Below are 12,622 nucleotides of genomic sequence, written 5' to 3'. Positions count from 1 at the left end.
CAAACATCAACATAACGAATATGCATCTTTTCCATGGATCTTTTAAAATGTTATGCCTTAATTCACTGTATCCAATAATACTGTGTACATTCTTATATTGCTTTTGTATTAAAAATTGCGCACATAGCGATCAGTGTTTTGGTTTGGAAATGTTTACGTGGTGTTTATTTCACTGCATTTAACTCAGTTCAGAGCACTTTTCTTGCTTCTAGTTAGATACTTTATTTACAAGGAGCAAGGTTATTTTTCGTTGTACGAAGTGTTTTTAAATCGAAATATAACTAAAATGCGTCTCATTGTGAAAATATTTTATCTATTACTTTTGTTAATAGATGACGATTGACATTTGGGGGCGTTTGTTTCGTGTAAAAAAATTCAAGATTCTGTTCGCTATTTTCACTTGATTTCATCATAATACTAGCTTTACATATTTATCATTTATTGGTGTAAAAATAACAGTAATGTGTTCTTTCATGCCCAGGAGTTTTGATTAAAATACTTTCTCTCCCATTTTAATTACAATCGAGTTTCATCCGTGTTGCCGATGCACGATAATTTACAGTATAGTCATTAGCAGCTTGAACATTGTTTTCTCAGCTGCAGCTACATCTTGCAGCTTAAATTTAGCAGTATATTTCCTTGACAATCTTTTATCCATACCAAATAAGGGTATAATGTAAAAATATATCAGTCCTATTCTACTTAACGTCATTTGTGCCGTAACCTACAGTAATTGTTTATTACCATACGATGACTGAAATACAGGTAAATGGCCGTCATTATCCGATTCGGTTATAAGCAAAACAAGTTTCTTGGTGGTTGATTATGGGTGTACGCATTTACGCAAGAGTATAACGTTACTAACAATATTTTTATCATTCTCTATTACTTTTTTAACTAGATGATGGGATAAAGAGATGGAGGAAAAGTTGTCTATTGCAAATTGGTCTCTCTCACTGCCTGATTACGCTACTGCCTGCGCCCACACGAAATTTTAAAATATTTTATAAATAACATTGTCGTATCAGTATTAATAGCTTACCCCATTGCAAAATCGAATTATCGTAACTCGAGCATTACCCGAGTATTTTAATAGTTCTATCACAAAAAGTGCATTTAGTCATGAAAATGAGATGAAAATACAGTATTTAGTGAATATTTCTCAGTGGAAAATACCGCGAATGGGTAAATTTTCCGCAAATAATGGGTAGATATGTTCCGAAGAGAAATCCGTGAATACATGAGTCGGCGAATCGTGAGAACACGAATACGGGGGTTTACTGTGTATATGTATATGTATATGTATATATATATATATATATATATATATATATATATATATATATATATATATATATATATATATATATATATATATATATATATATATATATATATATATATATATATATATATATATATATATATATACTATATATATATATATATATATATATATAATCACAAAATTCATGGGTTTCTCTGTGGAACATATCTACCCATTTTTGCAGAAAATTCGCCCATTACCGTATTTTTCACTGAGAAATATTCACTAATTACTGTATTTTTATATAATTTTCATGAATAAATGCACTTTTTTGTGATAAACTATTAAAATACTCAGGTATAAGCATTTTTACTGGGTTTTTCTTGTGTTTAAACTATCAAAATGGGCAGTTCTAAATGGATTTAGAGGGGCTTTAAGTATACATGGATTTTAGCTATTTGTGGGGGGGTATGATATCGCATTTATGAATCTGAGGGTTCACTGTGTGTGTGTGTGTGTGTGTGTGTGTGTGTGTGTGTGTGTATATATATATATATATGTATATATATATATATATATATATATATATATATATATATATATATATATATATATATATATATATATATATATATATATATATATATATATATATAATGTACAGGCAGTCCCGGTTTATGATGGGTCCGGCCTACGACGTTCCGAGGTTCTGGCGCTTTTCAAATATATTCATCAGAAATGATTTCCTGGTTTACGACGCATGTCCCGGGGTTACGACGCGTTTTACACCGATCTGTCGGAAGAAATATGGCTCCAAAATGACAGAATAATCAAAATTTGGATTTTTTTTCAATGAAAAACTCAATAAAAATGTAGCTTACATCATTTTCAATACACCCAAAGCGTTAAAACTAAGATTTTCATAGGATTTTTGACGATTTTCGACGATGTTTCGGTTTACGATGATTTTCAGTTTACGACGCGGCGTCAAAACTGAACCCCCGTCAGTAAACCAGGGACTGCCTGTATATATATATATATATATATATATATATATATATATATCACCGACTTACATATATATTCGATATATATATATATATATATATATATATATGCATCATATATATATATTATATATATATATATATATATATATATATATATATATATATATATATATATATGCATATATATATATATATATATATACATACACACACAGTGCATCACCGACTTACAGTGGATTTGATCTTATGGCACTTTTTCAGTACTGTTAATGGCATTTTCCAGTGCCGTAACTTGATGTTGCATCAAGTTACAGTGCCATTGACAGCACTAACGGCAGGAGTAGGAATTAAGTTAACAGCACTAACGGTGGTGTAACTTGATGCAACATCAAGTTATGGTGTGGTAAGCGCTGTTAAATCACTGATAATGACGAAACACTGACTTACAGCAGAAATCAACTTACAGAGCGGCGCTGGAATGGATCCCCTGCTGTAAGCTGAGGACCTACTGTATATATATATACACAGTGTGCATAGTTTTGGCATAAAGTCAGTCAAATTTTCTCCAAATAAGCTTTTACAACACAGACACATATAGAGTAAATTTTTATCCTTATGTTGTTTGTTTCTTCATTTTTCAAAATATATGTCCTCATTTGAGAACCGTATCATTATCTGCTCTTGCCATTTTACCATTGCATCTGTATGCTTTATGGGAAAAAAATCAGTCCTATTTAAAATGAAATCCTTATAAAAGTATATATTCATTGTCATTTGTAAAAATAATGTGCATTTCAGTATACCTATTGTGGTGCTAACCTAGGATTTGTGGCATTTTTGTTTTGCCGACTTCAGTCAAAATTAATTTCAGAACTGTTGCACTCCTCTTACTATACTGTTAACTGAAAACTACAAATTGGCTTTTATATTGTTAATACAGCCTCTAGTGAGAAGTATACTTTGAATTGTACTGATGAATCTGAAGTTCCAGGAACTAAGTAAAAAGAACAGAACTAGAGGAATTAATTGTCTATGGTAAATGTAGCTTGGACTCTGGGTTGCACCTATGATTTTTTTTTTTTTTTTTTTTTTTGGCGAGTGTTTAATGCTATCAAGTCGAAGTTGTATTATATTGAGCCCTCTTACTGAATTCTGTTTTGTGAGATTGTGATGCTTTTGAACAGTTTGTTTTGTATGTGTACTACAAAACTGCCTACTGTATCAGTCCATAATTATGCTTAATTATGAAACACTAGATTTGTGCCCAAACTTTTTAAAAAGTTGTCTGTATTTTTTTTGGTGCTTGTATTTTGACCCTGATGAATGCTTATATCTGTGCAGAAGATTTTTATGAAGAGTTGTTAGTTTTGTATGTTTTTGCTATTAATGAACATACTGTGTGTGTGTGTGTGTACTTAGCAGTTCACGAGTTCCCAGGTTCACCAACCTTTGTTTATCAAACAAAAGTCTACTGCACATGCTAACTGTGGAAACTCTGGTATGTACCTGCTAACTTCACTTTTTGAGAAGAATAACTGTGAGAAGACTTATTTAGGAGGGAAAGCGAAATGCTGAGGATCCAAGAGTGCTTGCACTTCCCTTAAGGATCCAACTAGAAAACTTAAGCTACAGTATCTATACTCTAGCATAAGATGTAGAAGCTAATAACTCCAAAAATCTGCATCTTGTGACAGTACCATAAATGTGGGATAAGGATGAATTATGCTTAAGTAAAATAATATTCAGTGAAAGATCCAATAAAGAAGCATTCTGTAGAAGCTTATAAGGATGCTTTTAAACTCTTTACGACAAACAAGAGACCCCAATTAAGAGGTCTGAATGACTCATAAAGAACTTTTTCCATTATGCTGCATGAGCATCTGCAAATCCCCAGAAGAACCCACAACCAGCCCACGAAGTGCAAATACTAAAGAGAATGTAGATCTGTATCCTTTGGTTGCACAGACAGAATTTCTTTCACGGATACAGAAAAAAATTCACAGTTAACTTGCACAGCAGGGTTGACAAAACCAGTGTCCCTTACGCCACAGTAACAAACTTGGCCTGACAAAAATTTGTTGACTACACTGTCTGCAGACACTTAGATAAAGGCTGTTCAGATTGGCGTGGATTCTGTGTGCAGTTATATGGGATTAACTTTCAGCGAGCTGGAAATCCAGCCGTTAAACTTTTGCAAGGAGGTTATGGTAACAGTTACCAATGGTAGGGACGGAAGTACTGTTCACCAAATTGGAGTACATTCAGTTCTATGCAGTTTACCTTCTGGCCCAAGTGAGAGAATGAGGGGCGGTAAGAGGTGGGCCCTTTAACATAAAGACCTCAGGTTTGTAAGTTAGGAAAAATACAAATTACTTTTAAAATTTGTCATTTGTTTCTATACAAATACAAACCCTCGGTCTTTACATATGGGAGACTTACTTTTGGAGGGAGAATTCTAGGTAAATCTTTGAACTAGTTGGTAGTTCGGCTCACCTGGGTACTCTCTTCCTGGTCATGAAAGAGCAGAGGAAGGAGACCATACCTCTGATCTATTGAACAAGACAGATGTTCAATCGTCAGACATCTGGGCATTTTGAATTAAAGGAATGAAATATCCTCGATTCAAAAAAGGTTTGGATGAACCTCGAGTGTCGGAGACTGTAAAGCTACAAATAACCAACTGGTTTGCTCATAGTCAGTCCCTTCTCCCCTTGCCAGAGAGGGAAGGATTGCATCTACTAATCCAAATAGAGCTGGATTATAGATAGGATGCATGCATGCCAGTCCAGCACGTGACAGCTCATTCACTGTTCCTTTGCCCACTGGAAGAGGAAGAAAGACAAGAGAAAGGGAGAAGGCCATTCCCACACACACACACCTTCTCCTTGCAGTCACACACCTTAGGCGAGATGCAACCTATCCCTCAAGAGCTGGGTGAACCACAGCTTGTTGAGCATCCACCACAGGATCCAAGGAAAAGGAGTCCAAGGACCTATGGGCAACATCCGAAGGTAGAAGATCGAGGGTTTGTATGTTAGAACAAATACAAATTACTTTAAAAATTTGTCATTTCTTCCAGGTTGGGAAGTTTTGGGGATTGCCTGCAATCATGGATACTAGACCCACAAATTACTCCTGCTATGGGCAAAATAGAGCTACTATTATCTTTATGCTGTTAGAGAAAGTGAGCTTTTTCATAGAACTTGCTGATGAGGCCAAATAAAGGAAAGTATAGACATCAAAGTTGTCCCAAAGTTAAAGCACTGAATTGTTCTCTGAGCTGCTGCACTTGCTTGTGGTTCAGGCTCGTTGTAAATAGGCCTAACTGTAGCATACCCCAAAGAATCAAGTTTAACCTGCTGAGGTATCATACATTGTGTTTCTCTACAATAAATCTTGGCACAATGCCAATGGTAACCTCTAACCACACAAATACTTTTGACTACCAACTGACAAAGGGTTTCTTACCAAGTGCCTTCCTGATTTTGCACCCATGTTAATGTGGTCATGTTTTCAGCCATCATACCTATTTCCTTTCTATCAAGTACAAAATGAAATGAATACTTGGAGGCCTAGGAAGTTGATGATGGCCAAGAGCCTGATTTTGGTGGTCCAGTAGGTGTGCTCTACAACTTTGGCTCAAAATATATATAAACCAAAAGATTTATGGGTGGGAGAAACCAGTGGTACCCCAACAATAAATGTGATTTAGGTCCTGCCACAAATGAAGATTTTCCATAACAGCCTTCGAGGCTATGACCAGGTTGGGCTGGAAGAGTAGCCAGCAACTGCAACTTTGCAAGTTGATGCTGTAAAAATTGCAAGCTGAAGTATCTGTGAGGAACCAGCATCTACAAAAATATCAGGTGCCTAATCAGGGATTGCCATAGCTTAGCTTGAGGAATGGAATTCTACCAGAATCTCTGTATCAAGAAAAGCAACCTCATGATTCTGTACTCTTGTCAGGCAAACTAGCTCCCTTTTGGTACTGATGACCCTACAATGCATGAAGCTTTTGTTGAATTCAGTAAGTCTGATTTCTTGTAGTTTACTTATCGAGCTATGTCCAAAGTATTATTACAATCTGATATACCCATGCTGTTACTGGTGCTGAAATTGGGTGAAAATTTGTGATGCAGTCGACTGCTGAAACACAGGATTTGACTGGTATACCTTCCTTTCCTGGATGAAGCAAAGGTATACCTTTGAAGTTGAATGGATGGGGATGTGAGAGTTTGCATCCGCAAGGTCCAAAGGCGCCAAAGTCTTTCTTCTTGATGGATTTCAGCAACAACTCCACTGTTTCCATCCTGAAGGAAGTCTGGCTCACAAACCTGTTTTGTGGGCTGAAGTCAACATCTGGTCTCTATCATCCTATTGCTTTGGACACTATAAATACAAACCATAAAAGCCTAGTCCTGTCTACATCAGTTTCCCAATTGCATGCATCTGGGTCAAGAACTTTACACTGCAGCAAAGAAAGGTGGAGCATATCTCTAGAAAAGGGAATATCTCTAGAAAAGGAATCTCAAGGGGTATAATACTCACTTCTTACAATCCTGCTTACCATGGGACTTTGCTTTATGCCATCCCCCTTTCCTGGCCTAGAGGGGAACTGTTCCCTCCTGCCTGAGTTACCCTGATGGGGATGGGGGAGTAAGATCTTGAGGGCGTGTCTGATGTTCTCTGTTGTCTCTGTCATAGTTAAGTTAACTGAAGTCTTTTGGTGCTAGCATACCTCTTGACATAAACAACTGTTACTTCAGGCTGAAGAGAGTTACCCTGCCAGTTCCTTGTTGATATTCTCTAGAAAAAGAACTAGGTTTAAAGGATCTGATACCAATAAATTCTTGATGTCAAAGGGAGGCAAGAGATCAGAGAGGTCCTTCATCACCATTCCTCTTTTCTTCATTAACACATCTGCATGGAGGTATAACACCATATGAATGTACAGGATGGATGTACGGCCAGGTGAAAGCACCCTCCTTGCCTTGGCAGCTTATTCCAATATCTTGATTTCCTCTATTGGCAAAGATCCGACAGCTCTCAACATCCATTTCTGCCAGTTTGACAAGGTTGGAGGCACCTGGAGGAAGTGCTTAGTCATATCTGCCTTAGACAAAGAAAGTCTGGGGATGGCATAATAGTGTATTACGTAATGGCTTAGGTTTCCAAAGATGGGTGATAAGCCTGTCATGAGCATCCTTGCAGCCTATAAACACTAAAAAGTCACTTGTCTGGAGCCAAAATATACTTCAAGCAGATGTGTTCTATCGTAACCTTTGGTGAAGCCTTGCCCTTCCTTCCGCAGTCTCACTCTGGTAACTGTCTAGAAAAACAGGCATGTGCAAATCACAGATATGAGTGGCAGGGTTATCTATGGAGTCACTCCTGAGTTCAGTGGCTAAGGTTTTCTTTTTGGCATCTTTGGTCTCTCTACACCAACTATTGGACCTCACATACCATATCCAGGAGTCTTGAAAAGGAAATCTCATCCTGAGGTCAAGTTTTGGTCCTATTCACCCTCCTGCTAGTCTTTGCATTTGGCAAGAGTCAGTGATCCCTTTGTTGTGACTGGTGCCTTGGAGGTTGCAGGAATCCTCAGTGGTAGACCAAAGATCAGCTGGTTTCCTGTCACAAGTTGCAGAGGCTACTCTGATTTCTGACGACAACTGCTACCTCCTCCTCCTCTTCCTCCTTGTTGAAGAAATGGTGGCTGATGGAGAGATATTGGTCATGGCCACAGCTATGGTCAAGCTTGGTGATGATTTAGAGGGGTGAAAATCTCAATCTCCATTTCTGAAGTCTCAAACTGGTTTCCTTTTGTTTGAGGAGGAAACTTACAAAAAAAAAAAAAAAAATAAATAAAATCAGGGAATGGCTCATCATTCCTTCAAGATGCCTTGAACAGGTTGATGATGGACTCCAGCTCTACTCAGGGGCGTGAACTTCCATGTCAGCACCTTGTGGAGCAATCATGATTGGGCTTTCATCCAGGTTGGGTAGAGAAAGAATTGCTGAAGGTGAGTGCCAGGAAGAACAGGTATAGTCAAGGATGGAGGGGGATGCAAGAAAACTGTCACCTTGACAAGTTGCCCAAGTCGTGTCTGGATAAAATACTGTTATATTAGGTCAGACAAATACACCTCTTCAGGATGTTGACATCTCCACTGGGCATGCCACAGGAAGTGGTGCAAAAGTCAAATGGGTGGTCCAGTTTACAGGTAGCATAAAGAGCTGAGCACACGAAAAGAGGGCTGATAGAGATGAGCGGGATGATTAGAGGTTGATGTGTCCAAAGGTAAAGCAGGTGAGACACTCATAATGTGCAGCAGAGCAGGCAACAAGGTTTATGTAAAGGAGGTGGTGGTTAGTTGATAAGTCAAGAAGGCAGATTGCAAAGATCAGGCTGAACTCTTGTGTTATTGGTTTTTTCCTTCACTACCACCAAAGAAAGTGAGGGTTACATACATGATTTTGAGGCGGGAAATACATCAGCAAGGTGTAAGTGTTGTTCTCAAGATGTTTCTTGTACTGCACATTCTACTATGTTGTTAGCATTACTGCTGGTCAGGTGACCTGTTGTGATTTATTTCACACGAGGTGAATGAGCATACCTGGCTTGAACTGCTGCAGAGGAGATAAGCATCCTTGTTATAGGAAGACACAGAGGTATGACAAGTTTTGCCTGGAAGGCCTTTGTAAGTACAGCAGAAAAACACAAAAGTACAAATAGCTTATTACAGTACAATTAAAGCACAACCAAGCCACAACTGCCAGTGTGTGGACAGACAGCTAGTATACATCACATGAGAGAATTAATGTAATAAGTCACTATTATATTTAAAAGTGATTATTAACATAAAACTTTATTTTTGAGGTGAAACTTACCCTCTGTCATTTCCTTTATCTCCACAAATTCAATGTGTTAAAACTGAAACAGTCAACAAGTGCTCTCATTAGTTACCCACACCCCTCTGTTTGCAGGGTGAGGGTAAAACAGCAATTGTTTTGGTTGTCATTCTTCCCTTGGAGATGAAACTGACCAGTTATGTTGACAAGCACTCACAATTTTATATTGTTTTTCATTGTTTAATGAATTGGATTGTCTGGATTTTGGTTTTCTACTGGCAGTACAGTATGGATTCCTCTTCTTAATCCCCCACTATCAAAATCTGTTAGATTTTATAAGGTAAACAGTTGTAAGGTCAGATTATCTTCACTAAAGTATGATCCTCATGAAATATGCATTGATCATCGAGGTGTAAATTGTGATTCAGACAACTGTTGTGATCATTGCAAGGACTGGTCTTTGGAACAGACAAGAGAAGATGGTAAACTGCAGAATTAGAAGAGAAGACAGACTTGGCAAATTAAATTAAATTAATAAATAAATATAGATAAAATGTAAGTAACCATGCATGGTAGTGCTTCTGTCTGATGGACAAAAGATTGGTAAACCTGGGAACATGCAGACTACAAAATAAGGCATACTTATGGTTAATGGGGTTGTGATTACAAAAATGTATTTTTGAAATTTAATTTCACTTGATCTACACAACCAACTATTATTACTCTTACTGTACTTGCAACCTAGCTATTCACTATATCAGTAGTATTAAAATAACTCACAGGATTGGGTCATCTATGGGAAAGGTCCTACGTTTTCCAATGGCATACAAATGGTGGGTCAGCTGTTTCCACCAGTGTCCAAAATTTGGAAAACCACAAAAAGGGGAAAATTTACTGGATACAGCCAAGCTAGTGGCAATGTACTGGCCAGCACAAAACTGATTTTTTGTCCTGTGCAAGAAAAGCAAGTTTCAGTTTTATTTGGAATGTTCTGCATATACAGTAGTAAGATGTCAACTGAAAGACCCTTTTCAACACCCCTAGGCTCTCAGCATTTACACATCCATACTTACTGAAGCATACATGACAAAACCAGTTACTAGAAGCCAGAGTTTTTACAAATGTCAGACTGGCAAAAGCTTCCTCAGAAAGACAATATGAAGCTGTCAGTAAGAAGTCTACTGAAAGACCCTTTTCAACATTCCTAGGCTCTCAGCATTTACACATCCATACTTGCTGAAGTGCACATGACAATACCAGTTACTAGAAACTAGAGCTTTTACAAATGTCAGACCAGCAAAAGCTTCCTCAGAAAGACAATGTGAAGCTGTCTTTGCTGCAACTTCACCTGACATTCTTTTGGAGGCTAAAGAATGCCATGAAGTTGTGGCTTCATCTGTGACCAAAAACTTCTTTTAACACTGATTGTGTCCTTGTCATGCACCCTTGTCTTAAGTTCCGAAAGATACTTCAACTTCTCTAAAAAAGTTCAGCATTTTCTTTCCCTGCTTTAGTCCTCATAAAATGTAACATATTTATTATAACAGTCTATTGCTATTTAAGGAAAGGGGCTTTGTAAACAACAGGACTGCTTTTCTTGGCTTTCCTTAGCCTCCACCAGAAAGCTATTATGTAATGCTCTTCATGGCTACTGCAGGAAGAATAAATAAATTATAAGCATCTTTGTAAAAGCCCTATCTTTTCAGACACCCATAGAAGTCCCTTTTTCCCTTGCTCAAGATCACAGTTTTCTTATCAAAACCAAAGACCTTTGATGAGAATGATTTAGTTACACATCAATCTAGTTTCCATGAGACTGACATTGTGGCTGGAAAAGGGGGAAGATGTCCTGCTGTTGCCTCTTTATTACCCTGAATGTTTTCATTAATTTCTTGGCTTTAGTGTAATTTTTCATTCTAAATTCAGTTCATACAAGAAGAAAAAAAATGATATTCCCTATTTTACCCTACCATCAAACAGAATAGAATAGAGAATTCAGGCCAAAGGCCAACCGCTGGGACCCATGAGGTTATTCACTGCTGAAAGGGATATTGACAGTAAGAATGTTTGAAAGGTGTGACAGGAGGAAAACCTTCCAGTTGCACTATGAAACAATTGTTAGAGAGGGTGGAAAGTCACACAGAAGAAATAGGATATGAACAGAGGTACAGTAAAAGGAATGAAAGAGATTGCAGCTAGGGGCTGAAGGGATGCTGCAAAGACCCTTAAGTAATGTCTACAGTGCACCTCGCATGCACTAACCACCTACGGGGCCTTTTGTCTAACCTAGGCTGCTGAGAATCTAACAGTATATGTTTTTACTTTTAACCTAATCAGAAATTAAAATTGGACATATTAAACAAAAGAAAACATTAAAATGTCTCTCATTCCATTTTGCATTTCATGTCAATTATGTCTTTTAAAAAAGGATTATGTAATTTTACATTTTTTCTTAGAATAACCCAACTAAGAAAATTCCTGTGAATGATAATCATAGAAATTCCTGTAGAATTAGAATATTCATCCCTTCCTTCCCTAGTTTACACAGCCACATTTCAACACCAAATACGTACCGATGAGGTAAACTATTGAGCCATTTTCATCCCATTCATTACTGTCCTCTGTGAAAGTCATATTCCCTTCAATGCTTCCTTCTGTCTTCTCTGATATAGTTCCTGCAACAAAGAAAAACAACCTGACATCATATACTGTAAACCCTATTTAATTTCATAAAACATTTTTGTAATAGCAGTTATACTATTATGGTACTGCACTTAAAATACACTTATCACTTAGTATAAAACAGTAATTAATTAAATGAACAGGTATTTTTTTTGTTTAGATATAATTTCAAACAACAAACATATTTTATTGCATATAAACCACTGTTCTATCCAGACCAGGACTAGCTGGCACACAGGTCAAAATTATAGTTCTGTATTTGACCAGGTAGTAAAGATAGTTGTGACTGCTGCCCATAAGACTTATGGTAGCACACTTGTTAAAAAAAACCTTATACACAAGCTACATACTGTATTGGTTGAAAATCCTGAAATCTATATATAGTAAAAAAAAATATGATGGCAATAACCATCACACTTCATCAGATCACTATTATTTATGAGGCATTACAACTTTTCATCTATTCATCTACTGTATATAACTTCTATGCCTAAAAATGAGAGGTCTAATTAGTAAACATGATGAGATGAAGGACAGCAAAGTGGTGAATATTTCTTGTTGCCTTTAATGGGCATATGGATAATGTACAGATATTTCGGAGACATGTCTTTCATACAGAAAAGGTGAATTTAGAATCATATTAGGTAACTGTTTCTGTAAGTTGTAACTGTTTCTGTAAGTCCAGTATCATTTGAAAGTGAGGGACTGCCATGCATAAAGTCCCACTACTTTCCCGCTGACCTCAAATTCCACTATGATAGGAAATAAGATGATAATTTACAATGATAACAGCCAAGGAGAAAACAGACAG

General features: G+C 37.0%; 1 protein-coding gene across 30 annotated transcripts in view; it reads right to left on the bottom strand.

The window, feature by feature from the left end:
* Positions 1–12,622, bottom strand: part of tim (timeless) — a 510,805-nt gene that overhangs the window by 53,542 nt on the left and 444,641 nt on the right. For all 30 annotated transcript variants that reach the window (XR_010850869.1, XR_010850868.1, XR_010850866.1 and 27 more), the window contains one exon: positions 11,703–11,804. Coding sequence is in view for 26 of the 30 variants with exons in the window: in XM_067091829.1 (XP_066947930.1) it covers positions 11,703–11,804 (102 nt within the window). In the remaining 4 variants the exon portion in view is untranslated. The remainder of the gene's footprint in view (positions 1–11,702; positions 11,805–12,622) is intronic.

Source organism: Macrobrachium rosenbergii, chromosome 48 (genome assembly GCF_040412425.1).
Source record: "Macrobrachium rosenbergii isolate ZJJX-2024 chromosome 48, ASM4041242v1, whole genome shotgun sequence".
NCBI lineage: Eukaryota > Metazoa > Arthropoda > Malacostraca > Decapoda > Palaemonidae > Macrobrachium > Macrobrachium rosenbergii.
The sequence above is the reverse complement of the archived record's forward strand: the minus strand, read 5'-3'. Positions and strand labels throughout refer to the sequence as shown.